General features: G+C 39.2%; 1 protein-coding gene across 1 annotated transcript; it reads left to right on the forward strand.

The window, feature by feature from the left end:
* The first annotated feature begins 19,258 nt into the window (after positions 1-19,258).
* Positions 19,259-20,125, forward strand: LOC110882793. Its single transcript, XM_022130727.1, has one exon. The coding sequence runs from the start codon at positions 19,259-19,261 to the stop codon at positions 20,123-20,125; it is 867 nt and encodes a 288-aa protein (XP_021986419.1).
* Positions 20,126-21,039: the final 914 nt, after the last annotated feature.

Raw genomic sequence — 21,039 nt, forward strand, 5'->3', positions numbered from 1 at the left:
GGGTAGCCAAAAGGCTTGAAGGGTTAAAGCCAACCAAACTGCCTTAACAAAACAAGCATAAGTATAAAAACATAACACAAAGAAAATAGTTAAACATCATACCATATCAAAGAAAGCCTTGAAAGACTTTCAAATAAGAGTTAAGGCAAGTCCTAGTGACTTGCAAGTTTAGCTATTGTTCAAACGGCCATACAGGCCTAAAACACAACCAACAGGAACCTTAAGGGTTCCTGGAAACCTAATCTTGTTCAAGTTAACATTACAAACCACGAATTGTTTTTGGGTGCTAAGAAAGCTACGAATCAAACATCAGCAGAGGACTTAGAAACCCCGGAACCTTCACCCTTCACCTTCTTTGCTTTTTTAGACTTCTTAGTCTTTGCATCCCCATCACCACCTATCGCTGAAGCCTCCAAGCTTGCATCCTTTGGAACACCTTGTTCTGCTGAAAAAGTGTAACACCTCGAAAATTCACGTCCAATTAAATAACGACATGTGTCATGTACGACAAAAGCATTATAGACCCGGATTTAGTTAAAGATGTATGGCAGGATTTTTAAACATGTCGACATGTTAATTTATACCTCTGAACGACTTTATTATGAATCCCAAGACCCTAATTAGAATAATAAACATCTAGTATACCTTTAAATCCGGTGATTTCTAACAATAATGGACTCCTAAATGTCGGGTCAAAGTTGTTTATAAAAAGTCAATAGAAGCTTAATTTTCGAATTAACATGTAATTAGCAATGTAGAAGGCTTGCAACCTATTTTATCACTCATATAACACGCTAATAAGTATAAGGTCAGGTCTAGGCTTGTTTGATCCGACAATTTTCTGTTTAAACCCGGTTCGGAACCGAAAGTCGCAAAACTTTGACTTTTGCTTTGACTTCAGTTCTGACCCGATTTGGTATGATTTAGAAATGCCTTAGAGCTTCATTAGGACCAAGTTACATGTTGGAATGACCCTCTGTGGTTGGTTCATTGATTACCCAAGTCGTTTACACGTTTTCGTTAAATTGCCTAATGTTGACCAATATGCCCTTTTGACCATAAAACAAGAATTTTGGATATGTGAGAAGACATTAACCTTGGTTACTGATTTATAAACATATCCCTAAAGTTTCATAACAGTTCGAGGTCCATAATATTTTAGAATTTATGAAGATTTTAATTATTTTTAACCTGCTCATAACCTAAGGTTATGGCGTTAATTCCGTAAATACCAATTATACCCTTTTTTAGTTATAAAATGAGTTCTACATGGTATTTTGACGCCAATCCAATTGCTACTGATTTTATATAGTAAATGAAGTATTTTGAACTTTATAACCTGATCAGAAAACTCAGATTTCCTGTATAACCCGGAGATCACTTAAAATGGCTTTCTAAGCATATTAAACACATAACTTATGTTTAAAACCATTTTGTCATATAAGACTTATTACCAACTGATAAGACCTATTAAAATAAGTTATTTTACTGATGTATTCGGACCCGAATCTCAGAAATTCATTTTATCTCTTTTATAATCTTCAAAATGACCAAAATACCCCTACGGGGCTTAAATTAAGGTTAAACTCGTTTTAGGCATAATGGAAGGTATCCTGCTGATATCACAACCCATTCAAGGCATATTAACTTAGGAACCTGAAAATGACTCTCATGGCTACCCGTTACGCTTCTTGCGCGTTCGGTTCGGTTTATGTAACTAGTTTACATAAATTAGCCGAAACGGGTCAAACCTTATCATTTTTATCTCAAAATACAGACTGTGGTTAGATTACCCATATTGTACAAGTCTTCAAACTTGTCGGGTCTAAATCACATTCTATTCCGGTCTTCGCTTAATCACGCGTTCGAACCGTATCTTCCTTTAAAAACTAACCGGTCTAAGTTTAGGCTTAATTAAAGACCCGTTAGGATTCTAATAGGTTATTATAAACCTTCGTTCCAGAATAGGAGGTTAAATACTTGCAAAGGTAAATACTTTTAACTTATTTTCCCTTATTCGGGCTTGGGGTACAGTATATAAAAATACCGCTTGGTCCAGCATTGAATCTTTAATCGAATAGAGGTTAAATCATTGATATGCTCCTTTCTGAAATGTGTTGTTTGCTTAAAGCCTTTGGGGGGTTAATGACCATGTCTCGGATATCCTTGGCATCATCTTACGAGATGGCCACGACCTGAGCACAGGGTGTAGGCGTACACCCGTCAGTGCATAAATAAATAATGTGGTGTGTCTATTGATCTTTAACCCGGTCTACGGATCGAGCTACTGAACGCATAAGAAACATGTAATTCTTTTACAAGATTATATTCAAATAATTATCCTAAGTTATAGAAAGTTTGTGCCACGTGCATTCGAATCAATTTTTATTAAACTTTTCAAAATGTGTCGGTTGAATGTATTTACCAGTGTAAACTGACGTATTTTCCCAAAAAGGTTAAGTGCAGGTACTACGCTAACTAGGCTGGCTTTCTCCTAGCATCCACAATAAGTCTCGCAAGCTTGGATGTCAAAACTGTTGAACAATGTTTCCTATTTATTTTTGATCCACATGTGGATTACTTTCAACTGTTGTGATACTTGATATTACAATTATATTCGGTTGAAATATATCTATCTTTTGCTTCCGCTGTGCATTTAAATATTGTGTTGTTTGACTGTAATGTTACCAACTACGTCACGATAATCCCCCACCGGGCCCACCGGTGAAACGTGGAAATATTGGGGTGTGACAGGTTGGTATCAGAGCCAACATTGAGTGAATTAAACACTAGCCTTTTGTATTTAATCTCAATGACACAATTGCACATACTCGAGTCTAGATAAGAACTTAGGACGATTCCAAATCTGTTGCTTTAGTTATCCTTTATTGTTTGTTATTTATGCCACCAAGATTCAGAAGAGGAGGAAGAGGCAAGGGACCAATGAGCGCTCCCAACGATCACGAGGCCGGGCCTTCTCACCTGCGAACTCATTCCACTACAATGAGTGCCGATCCTCAGAGAAACAGGAGGAACCTTTTTGAGCCCGCTAGACGGTCTATCTCTCACAATTCAACAACTTCTTACCGTCACTCTTTTGGGCCGCACTCGGAAAACAAGCCCGATAACCCACAACCTTCATACATACCTCTCCAGCGATCCCTTTCGCACCACTCCTTTGGCGACCCTACTCCTATCTTTCAAGGTCGGTTCAACCCGGCAAACTATATCTAGGAACCAGTGGGTTTTAACCCACTAGGACCAGAGGACCACTTCTCAGAAGATAATGCAATGGACATGGACGAGGACACGGATCCCGTCAAACCTGCAAGCGGTACCCCCAATCATCCCATCGAGGTCTCTGATGGGTCATCCTTCCATGGAACACCCTATCATGGTCCAGACAGTTACCAAGCAAGGTCCAACCAGTATGAATGGTATTTTACGCCCTCTCACCATTCATCGCCTCACCAGCAGCAGCAGCAGCAGGATCCCTCGGGGGATTCGCGTTTCGTGGCAGTCACGCCACCGCCTCCACCGCCGCCAGTTCATCAAGCACCTCTAGAACCACCAAGGCGTAGGAGAACAGGCGCGCGGATATCCGCACGAGGAGGGGATTTTCACTTTAGCACCCCTCGACACTCCAGTGGCAGTCATTCCCGCCACTGCAGGAAGACCCACAAATGGGTGGGCCCTCAAACCCAGTTCAAGAGGCGAATTCTGCACCAGTTGCACCACCACCGCCACCATTTGGTTATGATAACCCGATACCTACATACGCCGGTTCCATGGCGTATAACCCATTTGAGCAGCCAGCTCACACTCACTACAACTATATTGAAGCCGACCCATACCTGGTAGCGGCAAACTACAACGCCCTTCATCCTGAAGGACCATATGGAACTCCCTGGGGAATGGGATACCCAGCTCATGGGTATCAAATACCTGTTCGACCTCCGATTCCACAACAGTCGCAGCCACCACGTTTTCCCCATCGGAGCAAGAAGAAATCCTCCACCGGTTAAACAGGGTGGAACGAGATTTTGAAGAAGAGCGTAAGAACAACCGTGGATTCCTCAAGGGCCTGGCAAGCTTGTTAAAAGGAAAGAAGAAGAGGGATCATTAACCCCTATATGTATTATTGTATTTCCTATTTCAACCAAGTCCCTGCGTGGACATTTATCTGTGTATTTAGTCCCTGCGTGGACTTGCCTTTTAGTCCCTACGTGGACTTGTCTTTTAGTCCCTGTGTGGACATCTATTCTAGTATTGGTCCCTGCGAGGACTTATATTCTAGTTTAACCCCTGAGTGGGTAATTCGTCTATTAAAAGTCCCGTTTAGGGCAATGTGTAATCCTCTTAATAACTAATGGAATGTCAAGTTTATAATTTTTGTCTTTGCCATTATATGCATAAATACATTATATATGAAATAAATAATTCAAAATCATTCCTTTTAAAATAATATGCCTATCATATAAGAATCTCAAAGGTATAACCTAGCTTGCATGTCTTTATGAGACTTGGCCAAGATAGTAAGACCTGGTTAAAAGATTCAAATCCCTGTTAACCTCTGAAAACATGTTAACAATCCGGCAGACGTGATTCGTTAAAATCACACGCGACTTTTTATAATAGGATCCTTCAAAAGATTCCTATCCTACCCTGATGATGTATAAATCATGGGTTTAACTCATCAATTAAGAGGATCATATATTAAACATCCATAGGTGATGTAGTGCCTACGGGCCATATTCATTGTCGTATAAGACAAAAGACAGTAGTAGTCTACGGCTCCCTGTCAGAGAAAAGGTAAGGAACTATATTCAAACCTTCATGCCATGATTCTCTGAAATCATGACTTATGATTTAAAATTTCCCTGTGACTAGGCCTTTTTGTGCTAATAATACTATTATTGTTTTGTAAATAGGATAATTATAAATAAAAATCCTAAATAAAACCAAATATGGTCTATGTTTACCATGGTTAATGAATTGCCATAAAAAGACAATTCCATAGTAAACTAGTGTCAATATCTTATGTAACAGTTCAACTACATGGCTGACTCGGATGAGATCAACAGTCACCCAAGGGAGAATCACGACAACGCCCAGATTAACATAGCGGGTGCAGAACTCCAAACATTAATTGGCAATGCCGTTGCAAAAGCCTTGGATAGGCAGTATAGTGAGTCGAGCGGTACTCGGAGTAGGACCCTATCCGCACCGCATTCCAAGCCTAAGACTCATTCTAAGGCCCACAGCAAGCCACCACCCTCCAAGAAAGAAGAACCAAAGAAAGACGATGACGATTGTCACTCATCAAACCCGCAAAGTGTCCCATCTCAAAGGATCATGCTGAATCAAGGACCCCGTGATAAGGGTTGCTCCTACAAATACTTTGTGTTATGCAAACCCAGGGATTTCACCGGGGAAAAAGGAGCTATAGACTGCATGACATGGTTGGATAAGATGGACACCATGGTTGATATCAGCGGGTGCGCTGAGAAGGATGTGGTAAAGTTTGTGTCTCAATCGTTCAAAGGTGAGCCCTTAGCCTGGTGGAGATCATTGATTCAAGCTACGGGGAAGATTCCACTGTACAGTATGTCATGGGAACAATTTGTTACCCTCATCCGAGAAAACTACTGCCCTCAACATGAGGTAGAGAAGATTGAGTCGGATTTTCTGTCATTGGTTATGAAGAATCTAGATTGCCAAGCTTACCTCACGAGCTTTAATACAATGTCAAGGTTGGTTCCTTATCTGGTGACCTTATCTGGTGACCCCGGAACCCAAAAGAATAGCTCGTTTCATTGGGGGTTTAGCCCCAGAGATAAAAGCAAGTGTAAAAGCCTCTCGGCCAGCTACTTTCAGGTCTGTAGCTGATATATCCTTGTCCCTCACACTGGACGCGGTCAGGCAAAGATCGCTGAGGAACACGGATACCGAGAAAAGGAAGCGTGATGATGACAATTCACGACGGTCAGATAAGAAGCACAGGGGAAACAATGACCACAAGAAGGGGTCTGGTTCTAAGAAGGATGGGCATCAATCTGGAGATAAGCCCAAGTGTAAGACTTGTCAGAAACACCACTTTGGGAGGTGCAGACTTGACTCAAAATCCCAATCTCAGCCAAGGTCTTGTGGGATTTGCAAGTCTTCGGAACATAAGACCCTGGAGTGCAAGAAGCTGAAGGACGCAACATGCTACAGTTGTAATGAAAAGGGGCACATCAAGACAAATTGCCCGAAATATGCAAAGAAAGCTGAAGAAGGAAAGAAGACCAATGCTAGGGTCTTCAGGATAGATGCAAAGGAAGCTGTGCAGGACGACAATGTGATCACAGGTACCTTCCTTATAAATTATGTTTATGCGAGAGTGCTATTTGATTCAGGAGCTGATTAATCATTTGTAGATAATAAGTTTTGCAAATTGCTGAATTTACCTGTCAGAACCTTAAGTGTGAAGTATGAGGTGGAATTAGCAGATGGCACCTTAGAAATCGCCTCAACCATATTAGAGGGATGTTTCATATCCATTAAGAACCACTCTTTTCCTTTGTCCCTACTTCCTTTGAAGTTAGCCGGTTTCGACATAGTTTTGGGTATGGATTGGTTATCTCATAACCAGGCCCAGATTGTCTGCAATAAGAAGCAAGTGGTGATCAAGACTCCGTCTAGTGAATCACTTACCATTCAGGGAGATACCCAGTATGGACTGCCTGAGCAAGTGACTATGCTCAAGGCCTCTAAGTGTTTGACGAAGGGTTGTGTCATCTACATGGCACAAGTGACTATTGGTGAGCCGAAACCCAAGATTGAGGATATCCCCGTCATTTCCGAATACCCTGAAGTTTTTCCTGAAGAACTACCTGGTTTACCACCAGATAGACAAGTAGAATTCAGAATTGACATTATCCCTGGAGCAGCACCAGTAGCAAGGGCGCCTTATAGGTTGGCACCAACAGAGATGAAAGAATTGAGAACATAACTGGATGAATTGCTAGCCAAAGGTTTCATTAGACCTAGTTCGTCTCCTTGGGGAGCACCAATCTTATTTGTCAAGAAGAAGGATGGATCGATGCGTCTATGCATCGATTACCGTGAGCTTAACAAGGTCACTATCAAGAATAGGTATCCATTGCCCAGGATCGATGATCTGTTCGATCAACTTCAAGGGGCAGGCTACTTCTCTAAGATCGATCTGAGGTCGGGCTATCACCAACTGAAGGTTAGAGATGAAGACGTACACAAGACTGCATTTAGGACTCGTTATGGTCACTACGAGTTCCTAGTGATGCCTTTTGGGCTCACTAATGCACCAGCGGTATTCATGGATCTCGTGAACCGTGTCTGCAAACCGTACTTGGACAAATTTGTCATCGTCTTCATTGACGACATCCTCATCTACTCAAAGAACCAAGCTGATCATGAGAAGCATCTTCGATGTATTCTTTCACTACTTCGACGGGAAAAGCTTTACGCCAAATTCTCGAAGTGTGAACTCTGGCTTCGAGAAGTCCAATTCCTTGGACATATGGTTAGTAAGCGTGGTATCCAAGTGGATCTCGCTAAGGTGGAAGCTGTCATGAATTGGCAAGAGACGAAGATGCCCACAGAAATTCACAGTTTCTTGGGGCTGGCAGGATATTACAGGCGTTTTATTGAAAATTTTTCAAGGATTGCTGCACCCCTAACTTCTCTGACTAGGAAGAAAATTAAGTTCGACGGGGACCGAAGCAACAAGAAGCCTTTGATATCCTTAAGCAGAAGCTAAGCAATGCACCTGTGTTGACATTGCCTGATGGGATAGAAGAGTTTGTGGTATATTGTGATGCATCACACACCGGGATGGGATGTGTGCTTATGCAGAAAGGCAAGGTTATTGCCTATGCTTCACGTCAGTTAAAGGTGCATGAAAAGAATTACACCACCCATGACTTAGAATTGGGTGCCGTGGTATTCGCACTGAAGCTATGGAGGCACTATTTATATGGCATCAAGTGTGTGATCTATTCTGATCATAAGAGCCTCCAGCATCTGTTTAACCAAAAGGATTTAAACATGAGGCAGCGACGATGGATGGAAACTTTGAATGATTATGATTGTGAGATAAGATACCATCCTAGCAAGGCGAATGTAGTCGCTGATGCCTTGAGTCAAAAGGAAAGGGTGAAGCCTATAAGAGTCAATGCCAAGAGCATTGTGATAAGGAATAGTTTAAATGAAAGGTTGTTAGCTGCACAGAAGGACGATGTGCTGGAAGCTAACTACCCGAATGAAAAGCTAGGAGTAACTGAAGAACAGTTGTCCTATGGCAAGGACGGAATTCTAAGGCTAAATGGACGAATATGGGTTCAAGTTTATGGAGGACTTCGAGATGTTATCCTCCAGGAAGCCCATAGTTCCAAATACTCCGTTCATCCTGGAGCAGACAAGATGTACCAGGATTTGAAGGCAAACTTTTGGTGGATAGGCTTGAAGAAGTCTATAGCTACCTATGTAGCTAAATGTTTGACATGTGCGCAAGTCAAAGCTGAACATCAGAAGCCGCCGGGTTTACTACAACAGCCTGAACTTCCCACATGGAAGTGGGAAATGGTGACGATGGATTTCATCACCAAGTTGCCGAAGACAAGGAAAGGAAATGATACGATATGGGTGATAGTGGATAGATTGACTAAGTCAGCACATTTCTTACCCATTAAGGAGACTTATAGCTCTGATATGTTAGCCCAATTGTACGTAGATAAGATTGTATCTCTACATGGCGTACCTGCGTCTATTATCTCTGACATAGATACTAGATACACATCTCATTTTTGGAAGAGTTTCCAACAATCTTTGGGCACGCGCTTAAATTTCAGTACGGCTTACCATCCTCAGACGGACGGGCAGAGTGAGCGTACAATCCAAACCTTGGAAGACATGCTTCGTGCATGTGTGATTGACTTAGGTGGTAGTTGGGATAACACCTGCCATTACTCGAGTTCTCGTACAACAATAGCTATCATACCAGCATCAAGGCTGCGCCTTTCAAAGCCTTGTACGGTAGAAAGTGCAGAACTCCCGTGTGTTGGGCGGAAGTTGGAGATAGTCTTTGAAACGACGGACAAGATTGTTCAGATTCGTGACCGCCTGAAAGCTGCCAGGGATAGGTAGAAAAGCTACGCAGATCTAAAGCGTAAACCTCTGAAATTCGAGGTAGGTGATAAAGTGTTGCTTAAAGTATCACCCTGGAAGGGAGTGATGCGTTTTGGTAAGAAAGGTAAGTTAAGCCCGAGATACATAGGACCATTCGAGGTCATCGAATGTGTCGGATCAGTTGCTTATAAGTTAAAATTACCTGAAGAGCTTAGTGGTATTCATAATGTATTCCACATCTGCAATCTGAAGAAGTGTTTCGCTGATGAATCACTAGTCATACCACATACAGATGTGCACATAGAAGAGGGCTTGAAGTTTGTTGAAAAAACTGTGTCGATCGAGGATCGACAGGTTAAGAAGCTTCGAAGGAAGCATGTGCCTATTATAAAGGTAAAATGGGATGCCCGTAGAGGTCCCGAGTATACGTGGGAGGTAGAATCCACAATGAAAGAGAAATACCCTCATTTGTTTCAGTAAATCTCGAGGTCGAGATTTCTTTTAACGGGGTGAGGATGTAACACCTCGAAAATTCACGTCCAATTAAATAACGACACGTGTCATGTACGACAAAAGCATTATAGACCCAGATTTAGTTAAAGATATATGGCAAGATTTTTAAACATGTCGACATGTTAATTTATACCTCTGAACGACTTTATTATGAATCCCAAGACCCTAATTAGAATAATAAACATCTAGTATACCTTTAAATCCGGTGATTTCTAACAATAATGGACTCCTAATTGCAAGAATAGGGATCCTATGAAATAATGCGCGATAAACCTTCGTTTATGATTTCCATTATAGTTCAAGCCAATAATACAATATGATAAGGTAGACACAACTGATCAAGCATGGGTTAAAGGCCTCATACTGACAATTCATGGCTCAAAAACATGTTATACAAGTTGCCTGTTCGAAGCTTGAAAGGGTAATTTTTTTGCCTTCTGGTAAAGGCTTACGGACCGTAAAGGTCCTGCCTTACGGTCCGTAAGGAGTGCCCAACGACAGAAAGTTGGCAGTTGGCTGTTATAAACGTTTTAACCGACTTAAAGAGATATTTTCACCCTCATGGGCGACCCCTAACAGTTCCTAGGCACTAGGGACACTTGTGAATGATCCATGATCAGTTGTCGCATGATTTGCCATGATCATAATGAACCAAATTCACTATAAAAGGCTCTCATGTTGCAACATTTTGATCACACCTTCCATCTGCATTTGTGGAGCTTCCTGGAGCATAAGACCTGTTCCCAAGCATCTCTAATAGTGCATTAGACTTTGGTAAGTACCCTTGACCATCCTTAATTGAGTTTTACTTAGTTTCTAGCTTAGAAGTCAAACCGTCGTAATTAACGTTTGACTTAGCGATTAATCACTAATGGTTCAGTGTTTAGTCGAATCAAAGGTGGTTATAAGTTGGTAATCATGTGGGCTTTAATCCCTTAAAAGGGCACCCTCTGATTCCCATTCTAACTAGACAAAATGTCGGGTCAAAGTTGTTTATAAAAAGTCAACAGAAGCTTAATTTTCGAATTAACATGTAATTAGCAATGTAGAAGGATTGCAACCTATTTTATCACTCATATAACTTGCTAATAAGAATAAGATCAGGTTTAGGCTTGTTTGATCCGACAATTTTCTGTTTAAACCCGGTTCGGAACCGAAAGTCGCAAAACTTTGACTTTTGCTTTGACTTCAGTTCTGACCCGATTTGGTATGATTTAGAAATGCCTTAGAGCTTCATTAGGACCAATTTACATGTTGGAATGACCCTCTGTGGTTGGTTCATTGATTACCCAAGTCGTTTACACGTTTCCGTTAAATTGCCTAATGTTGACCAATATGCCCTTTTGACCATAAAACAAGAATTTTGGATATGTGAGAAGACATTAACCTTGGTTACTGATTTATAAACATATCCCTAAAGTTTCATAACAGTTCGAGGTCCAGAATAGGATTTATGCTAAATAGCGCATTTATGAAACTTTTTGATAATTAAACGGCGCACTTAGCATAAAGCCTATCTAAACCCAATTTCGACACCAAACCTTTTACACACTAATGTAATAAAATATTTTAGAATTTATGAAGATTTTAATTATTTTTAACCTGCTCATAACCTAAGGTTATGGCGTTAATTTGGTAAATACCAATTATACCCTTTTTTTAGTTATAAAATGAGTTCTACATAGTATTTTGACTCCAATCCAATTGCTACTGATTTTATATAGTAAATGAAGTATTTTGAACTTTATAACCTGATCAGAAAACTCAGATTTCCTGTATAACCCGGAAATCGCTTAAAATGGCTTTTTAAGCATATTAAACACATAACTTATGTTTAAAACCATTTTGTCATATAAGAGTTATTACCAACTGATAAGACCTATTAAAATAAGTTATTTTACTGATGTATTCGGACCCGAATCTCAGAAATTCATTTTATCTCTTTTATAATCTTCAAAATGACCAAAATACCCCTACGGGGCTTAAATTAAGGTTAAACTCGTTTTGGGCATAATGGAAGGTATCCTGCTGATATCATAACCCATTCAAGGCATATTAACTTAGGAACCTGAAAATGACTCTCATGGCTACCCGTTACGCTTCTTGCGCGTTCGGTTCGGTTTATGTAACTAGTTTACATAAATTAGCCGAAACGGGTCAAACCTTATCATTTTTATTTCAAAATCCAGAATGTGGTTAGATTACCCATATTGTACAAGTCTTCAAACTTGTCGGGTCTAAATCACATTCTATTCCGGTCTTCGCTTAATCACGCGTTCGAACCGTATCTTCCTTTAAAAACTAACTGGTCTAAGTTTAGGCTTAATTAAAGACCCGTTAGGATTCTAATAGGTTATTATAAACCTTCGTTCCAGAATGGGAGACCCGGTAAAAGCTACACGCACTTGCTATTTGTGATTGATACTTGCAAAGGTAAATACTTTTAACTTAATTTCCCTTATATGGGCTTGGGGTATGGTATATAAAAATATCGCTTGGTCCAGCATTGAATCTTTAATCGAATAGAGGTTAAATCATTGATATGCTCCGTTCTGAAATGTGTTGTTTGCTTAAAGCCTTTGGGGGGGGGTTAATGACCATGTCCCGGATATCCTTGGCATCATCTTACGAGATGGCCACGACCTGAGCACAGGGTGTAGGCGTATACCCGTCAGTGCATAAATAAATAATGTGGTGTGTCTATTGATCTTTAACCCGGTCTACGGATCGGGCTACTGAACGCATAAGAAACATTTAATTCTTTTACAAGATTATATTCAAATAATTATCCCAAGTTATAGAAAGTTTGTGCCACGTGCATTCGAATCAATTTTTATTAAACTTTTCAAAATGAGTCGGTTGAATGTATTTACCAGTGTAAACTGACGTATTTTCCCAAAAAGGTTAAGTGCAGGTACTACGCGAACTAGGCTGGCTTTCTCCTAGCATCCACAATAAGTCTCGCAAGCTTGGATGTCAAAACTGTTGAACAATGTTTCCTATTTATTTTTTATCCACATGTGGATTACTTTCAACTGTTGTGATACTTGATATTACAATTATATTCAGTTGAAATATATCTATCTTTTGCTTCCGCTGGGCATTTAAATATTGTGTTGTTTAACTGTAATGTTACCAACTACGTCACGATAATCCCCCACCGGGCCCCACCAGTGAAACGTGGAAATATCGGGGTGTGACAAAAAGTGTCATCACTATCACCCGAGTAGGACCTTTTCCTTGAAAGGGAACCCAAGATTTCAGCACAGACCTTTTCATTAAGGCCTTCCGGCTTCAAGTCCTGCAACACAGCAAGAGGCTTACCAAAACAAGCAGAAACTTGATGAATGTAAGGGTAGGTCAGCTTCTCCATCTGCTCAACGGAGCCTTTGAAAACATCGAAAGCCTTGGGATGAAACAAAGGAGACTTCTCCAAAGGTTGGCCGGATTCATGAAGCTTATAACCAGCGATGAGGCCTTGGTGTTTCCCTAGGTTGAGCAACTTAGTATAAACTTCACCAAGGGCAGAGTTAAACTCCTTGGAATGAAATGAAAACCCTACTCAATTAACCACTGATTATCAAAGGTGGAACGAGTAACCGAAGCCTTCAACCCCTCCTTTTCCTCATCAAAAACCCACTGCTGAACAAATAAGGCTTCCCTATCATCTTTAAGCTTCAATCGATCAGCCTCAAAGCTTTTCTTCAAGTTACTCATCTCAATCTCATGCACCCTAGTAAGCTCACTAACCTTTTTGTCCCACGCCTCTTCCTTCTCAGCAAAACCAGCTATCTCCTTTTTCATCGCAGCCATGGAGGATTTCATTATATCCTTCTTCTTAGAAAATTCTTCATATTCCTGCATCCTCTTACGAAAACGAGCAATCCCTTGAGGAAGCATAGAAGCAAGGTTACAGGTGCTCAAAATCATACGGGATAACATTAAGTCATCATCCATCCCAGCAATGGTATTGTGAACCGAAGGAGGAGCAAGATGACTCAGAGCATCTTCACAAACAGCAGCATCCTTAAAGCTGTCATCATTTTTCACCGACCAACCAGGCACATAAACCTCTTCGGGATCCAACCCTTCAACATCCCTGCTTGAAGAATCCTGAACAGGGGTCACAACAACCTTTTTGCTCGAAGCCTTCTTACCATGAACAACCAATCCCTTCCCCTTTTCAACACCTGCCTCAACACCTTGATCTTCAGAAGCTTCAATATCATCACTCAAATCCACTGGTTCAATAGAAGTGGATTGAGGAGCAGCCTTCAACAAACGGCGGGTAGATCGACGGGTTGAGGACTTGGGAGCACTAGGCTTAGAAAACCCTTTGACATTGGAAGTACTAATATAACCGGAACCCTCGAACCTTTGCTCAGCAGTTCTAACTACAACATTTTCACCAGGAACAGATGGAACATCCCCAAACACAACATCAGAGGTGTCGTCATTCTTAATGAAATCCAGAGCAGACATGACTGCAAATAACAAAACAAAAACATAAGGCATAAGTTAAGAAAAAGCAAAGAGGGCAAAAAAGGAAAATGCATACCTATGCCACCTCTCATTAGAACCGGATCCCGATCGTCATTTCCCCAGATTTTACTAACCCCTAAAAGAACTAGTATATGTTCAGGAAAGGGACGAACCCTCGAAGGGCACTCCCGGATGGCTTTGAGAAAAACATCATTCAACTCAGATTCAGAGGGCTCCGGATCATTGAGAACGGCATCTGGGTGCCTCCGCACCATCTTGAATGGAACAATAGTATCGGAAACCCAGAAAAAACGATCCTTCCAAGTCCCAAGTGTTGTAACCATAGACGAAATAAGGCAAGAATCAACCTTGGATGTTTCAAAAGTAAACCAATCGCCATTTTTGGCCAAACGAAAAAACCGGCAAAAAAGCAACAATGAAGGATCATATCCGAGGGCACAGCACAAAACCTCAAAATGTAAAACCCTAGCCATGCCCTTCGGATGAACTTGCCCAAAGGAAATCCGATAATACTCTAACAGATTCAAAACAAAAAGAGAAAAGGGATAGCGAAGATTCAAAAACTCAAAGTGGCGACAATAAAGAGCAATCGAACCAGGAGTCGGTTTATCAACAGGAACATCACAAGCAGGAGCAATGGGTTTAAACTTTTTATCAATACCATATTCCACACAAAATAAGTCTACCTCTTCTTGTGTTAATCGGGAAAAGGATTTTGCTAAATCCTTACAAGCACCCATTTTCGAAATATACGAAGAATGTAAGGAAAATGCAAAGGAAACTGAAACTAACCTTGAAGAAGAGGAAAGAAATCGCAGGAAGGAACTTGATGGAAATATATAGAAAATGAAGGAACAAATGTAAATATAAAAAGAAAATAACCTAAATAGGGGTGATAATTGCAAACAGTAACTACTGCAAAAACCGCCACCCTATGAACTGCCACACATCAATCAAATCGATTGTCAGTTATTTAAAATTCAAAAATGAACTTCCTACAACCTTTCAAGCCTTCAAGCATCGAACCCTTGAAACCTTCAGGCAATAAAATACATGTACAAAAGTCAGATGTCTTTGAGCTCATTCCACAAAAACCTCTGACTTGGGGGGCTGATGACGGGGGTAGCCCAAGACCAAATAAAATGACTTAAGTACATAAACGTCCGAAAGGTTAAATGGTTCAAAAACGTAAATTTAAACGAAGGACGAAACCGTAATTTTAAGCTGGGAATAAAATTAAATTAAAATAGGTTGATCCAATAGGAAAGTGTCAGGCAAGCTGCCTGATACTATTCCCTGAGCTTGTAAATGTATATGTAGGTAATTCATTTTAAAATGTTTAAAAAATAATTATTGTATAAAATTTGACTCATTTTATGCATGTGTTGTTTTTTTTTTTTATCTTTTTGTATTTATAAAAACGATTGAAACTGAGATAAAAATTGTCTAATATATTCATTTATTTAGTTTGTAGTTCAAACTTACGTCAGTTAATTAATCGAAATTAATTGAAACCGAACGATAACCGATTAACTGAATCGAAGTTCGATTATGATTATTATTAAGAAAATTCCATAACCGAGGCTAGCGGTTATGGATATTGTTAAATGTAATAACCTAACCGAACCACCATTTGCAAACGCATAAGATGGTGCAACTACTAACAACTGACAAACAAGAATTGGTAGTAATTAATACATGGACACAAACTGTTGCCCCAACCTTCTTCCATCCTACTCTTTTTAAAATTAAAATTACAGTGGCCGTGGCATATTAAGTCGTGCGGAAGATCTTAATTTTCCATGTTTTATAAAATATATATCCTTTCATTACTATATATCTTTAAAAAGTTATAGTGGTTTTGACATATTAGGTCGCATGGAAGATCTTAAATTTTCATGTTTTATAAAATATATACCCTTTCAATACTATATATCTTAAAAAAAATTACAATGGCCATGGCATATTAGGTCACGTGAAAGATCTTAAATTTCCATGTTTTATAAAACATATGTCCTTACATTACTCTATATCTTAAAAAGAAATTACAATGGCCATGGCATATTAGGTCACGTGGAAGATCTTAAATTTCCATGTTTTATAAAATATATGTCCTTTCATTACTATATATCTTAAAAAAGTTACAGTGGTCATGGCATATTAAGTCGCGTGAAAGATCTTAATTTTCCATGTTTTATAAAATATATGTCCTTTCATTACTATATATCTTAAAATAAAATGCATTGTCGGTGGTTCCGGTTATGCTTTTTTACATGGGCCTCCAACTTTAAAGATTTAATGCATTCACTCTCTATCTTTTGGTAAGTGACACAGTGACCACTAGTTATTGGTAATTGACAGCTTTGGCCCTCAATTTTTTGTACTTAAGAACTCACACTTCGTGTTCTTTAACATTTCAATTATTTTGTTTAAATTACTTTTATGAGTTTACACCGCAACATCCAAGGCATTCTACTTTTTTATCCATGCCTAACAACTTTGATGTCATGAATGTATCGTGTGTAACAATGTCAAAAATGTGTCACATCACGCGCGGACGCCACACGTTAGTGTTATCATCGTAACGCGTGTAACAAAGTCGTATATGCGACGTTGCAACACGCGACACAATTCTAGTTTTCCCTATTTTTCTTATTAAAGTGAGGAGGCAAACATTTGATAATTTCTATCTGCTTTACCCATTTTTCACTTATTTTCTTATTAGCTTAAAACTAATTTATTCATTTCATTGTATCTGATTAATTAGCTCCTAACCAAAGTTCTATTATTTCAAAGTTCTATAAAAATCAAAGTTGTTACACTTGGATGATTTTGTTTGACTATTTTATCACACAAAGTCGGTTTTATCATATATCTCAATTCGCCTCGTTTACACCTAAGAAATCAATCTAGGAGAATGAATTATCTAATATTTTTCAACCTTGTTATCTAATATTTTCCTTGTTATGAGATGCCACGAGAATGTATTATCTAATACTAGGTTATAACCCCGTATATTACATGGGTTGAATAAATAAATTTTATATACTAAATAATAAAACAATATATTTTTAAAAACCTCATTTATTGCACGGGTTGAATAAAGGGAAAATCGCCAAAATGTCCAAGTTTTGGTCAAACCTTCCAAAATAGCCTGGTCAACCGTCTCGTGGAGACGTCTGAACCTAGGTGAGACGTCTTGACGGCTGTCCAACCACATCGTGCCACGTGTCCGACAAACATGTCATGTTACCTGAACGGCTGAGACGTCTTGGCTAAGACGTTTGAGACGTTTCATAGTGGCTAGCCGTTAATCAATACGGCTTGAGACGTTTCCCCTCGGCTCGAGCTGTGTCTGGTCGGCTTGAGCCATTTTTGTCTCTTTAGCCGGCTTGAGCCATTTTTTGTCCATTTTGTTTGTCCATTTTTTTTTTCATTTATTTCTTTGAGACGCGTTGTACCATTTCAAGACGTTTAAAAATAATTGAAGACGTTTTAGATGAATTTCAAGACGTTTGTTTTTGAATTTATATAGATCAGTTAATTTTAAACACGAACTTTAAGAGAAAAATTGTTTTTTGGTGATTATCTCACAACATGAGGGTCAGGTTTGTTGTTTATACTGGGGGGAAGTGGGATTTGATTAACGGAAACATTGAGTATGTTACTGGTGTCGATTCAAGGAGACGTGGTTTAGAAATTGAAACAGATCATTCATATAATAGTTTTTTAAACTATGTTTCTAAGATGTTTGATACTCCAAACATTACACGGTTGTCATACCGGATGTCTACGTTTACTGATCCGATCGATATTATTAACGATCGAGATGTTAGATTTTTTTTTGATCTGGCGATGCAGAATCCTTTTGAATTATATAAATTATATGTTATTCAAGAGTCTGATGTTGGTTCATCTGGTTTGTCTTGTTTAAACAATTTAAACGCTCCAGATCTAAATATTCCAGTAAAAGAAAGTTTTGATGTTTTAAACGATGAGTGTCCAAATTTAGAAAAATATTTTGAAAAATCTTTAACGTCTCACAACCAATCAGGTTCTTCATCTATAGTGTTCGAGGCCGGTCATATATTCAATAACAAAGAAGAGATGAAGCTCGAGTTGGGAAAGAAATGTTTGTTAGAGCATTTCGAGTTTAAAGTTGATAGATCATCTAAGACGCGGTATGAAGTTTCATGCAGGGGTGATGGTTGTGAATGGCGATTTAAGGCTCATGCTATTCCTTGTGGCAATTTATGGTTTGTTAAACATATGAACGATAGTCACACCTGTTCGAAGACGCAAACACACCTACATTTTCGTCAAGCTAACCCAAAGGTTTTGGGTCACTTTTTGAAGGAACAACTAAAAGACAGTGGTAGGATATATCGAGCGAAAGAGATTGTCAAAGATTTTAGACAAAGGTTCGAGGTTGAGATAACAAACCTTCAAGCTTGGCGTGGTAAAAGCTATGCACTTGAACTACTACAAGGAACTACACGAGACTCTTTTGCGGAACTACCAATATATTGTTACAATTTGAAACTTGCAAATCCTGGAAGCGTTACCCACATCTTGGTTGATGAGCAGAGTCGTTTTGAAATGGTTTTTGTTGCTTTAGGGGCGGCGGTAAATTATACATTATATTTTCTACTTTCTCTTATTTTTTTAAAGTAACATGGGTTTTTGTCTTATTTCATTTTCATTAATTTTCAGATTCGTAGCTTTATGTTTAATCTGAGACCTGTTGTTATCATTGACGCGGCACACCTAAAGGGTGAATTTAAAGGGACGTTGTTTTTAGCAGTGGGCATGGATGGAAATAATCAGATTTTACCCCTTGCTTATGGCATTGGAAAATCAGAGGATGGTGAATCTTGGACATGGTTTCTCTCAAAGCTTAGAGATTGTGTTGGTGAAATAGCAGATATGGCGATCATTTCGGATAGGGCGAATTCGATACATGTGGGTGTTAGGAATGTGTTTCCACGTGTGTACCACGGCCTGTGTTGTCGTCATTTAATGATGAATTTACGTTTGCCGTCGTCTAAAAAAAGAGTACGAGGCACTATGGTGGAAGACATGTAAATCTTATCGGATGTCTGACTTTAACGAGTCATTTAATGCTTTGTGTCTTGCTGTTCCTCGAATACGCCAGGTTTTAACAAATATTGGGTTTGGTAGATGGGCAAGAGCTCATTGTCCCGGCAATCGATACCACTATATGACATCTAATAGTGCGGAGTCTATTAACTCTTTGTCTAGATTCTCGCGTAAGATGCCGATAACGCAACTTATCGAATTTTTCCGCGAGTCTGTACAAAAATGGTTTTATGACCGTCGATTGCAGGGCATGCAGGAGAGCCATTCACTTACTCAGTGGGCACAGAAGAAAATTTTAAAGAAAATTGAAGGCTCTAGAACCTGGACTGTTGCAGGCATCCGGGTAAACAACTTTGTTGTTGATGATGGTGGGAAAAGGGGTGTAGTTGATCTTTCGAATCGTTCGTGCAGCTGTCGTGTCTGGCAAGTTTCGGGTTTACCTTGTGGGCATGTGATTGTTGTTTCAAGATTTTTGGGTGAACCTGACTGTAGTCATTATGCTTTCTCGTGTTACTCAAACGAAGTATACAAAAAAACGTATGAAGAATCGATTAATCCTCTGCCTCATAGGTCTGAATGGGTAATACCAGAAGGCCTTGGCAGTGTATTACCGCCGAATATTACAAAACGTCAATCAGGTCGTCCAAAAGAAAACAAGCGAATCTTGTCTCGTGGGGAAGAACCTGTTCCGGTATATTGTTCGCGTTGCCGAACATACGGACATGTTCGTGACGTTTGTTTAGATCCAATGAAATCACAGATTCGTTCACAAAAATCATCAGGCAAAGGAAAAGAGAAAGAGACAGAAACGCAGAGTTCAACGGATGACATTTTTCCATCTTATAATTTAGCAGAATTTTAATAATATATATATATATTTTTTTTTATGTTTTATTTTATGAAAATCATGTAACAAATTCTACTTTTAATTAATATAAGAATTAAATTTTACAATCCGTACGTCAAGCCATCAAAAATTACTTGGTTTGTAGCGCCCGGCGTATAGTTCATCAGCCATGTAGCGTCTATATCTGACACAAGCATCCTGCATGTTTACTTCGTTCCATGTTAATGAACGGTTGTTAACTAGATTTTCCAATAGCATACATATGATAACCCCGGAGTTTCGACCAATATGAGCTTCGTGGTCAGGCCACACAACATCCCCCAAATACTCTAAGGCTTGTACACTATCTTTCCTTGATTGTTGCCAGTATGATATACGTCCCAGAAACCATACAAATGGAGATTCAAATTCTAAAAGAATTTGATGTATTTTCCTGTGTATGCAAAATCCTTCTCCGCAGTTACTTACGTTACAGTTAACGGGAAAATAAGCATATATTTTAAACGAACGCATATTTATTTTTAGAAGTAACCAGTGGTTTTCGTTGTGCTTTACGGGCATGTAAATCTGGAAAAATTGAAAACGAAAATAAGTATTGGAAAAGGTATTATTTTAATGGAATTTTTTTTTTAAAAAGTGTACATTCCGAATAATCATATTTGACAATGTACCGTATCAACCTCCCAAATGGGAGGAAAAAATTCTTTTGTGTCGTCTCCATATCCGTAGGCCTCTCTATTTTGTTCTACTATCATGTTAAAAAAAGTAGGCGGGAGAACTGTCCACCGATCATCATTTGACGACATCGCCCGTTGATACATAAGCTTGTTGCACCAGGCATTGATATGCTAAGAAAAATATGGTAAATGTTTGACAAAAAAAAGTTTAATAAACGTATCATTAACATAATAGGTATTTCGAAGTTACCG

The sequence above is a fragment of the Helianthus annuus genome, chromosome 15 (assembly GCF_002127325.2).
Source record: "Helianthus annuus cultivar XRQ/B chromosome 15, HanXRQr2.0-SUNRISE, whole genome shotgun sequence".
In the NCBI taxonomy this organism is placed as follows: domain Eukaryota; kingdom Viridiplantae; phylum Streptophyta; class Magnoliopsida; order Asterales; family Asteraceae; genus Helianthus; species Helianthus annuus.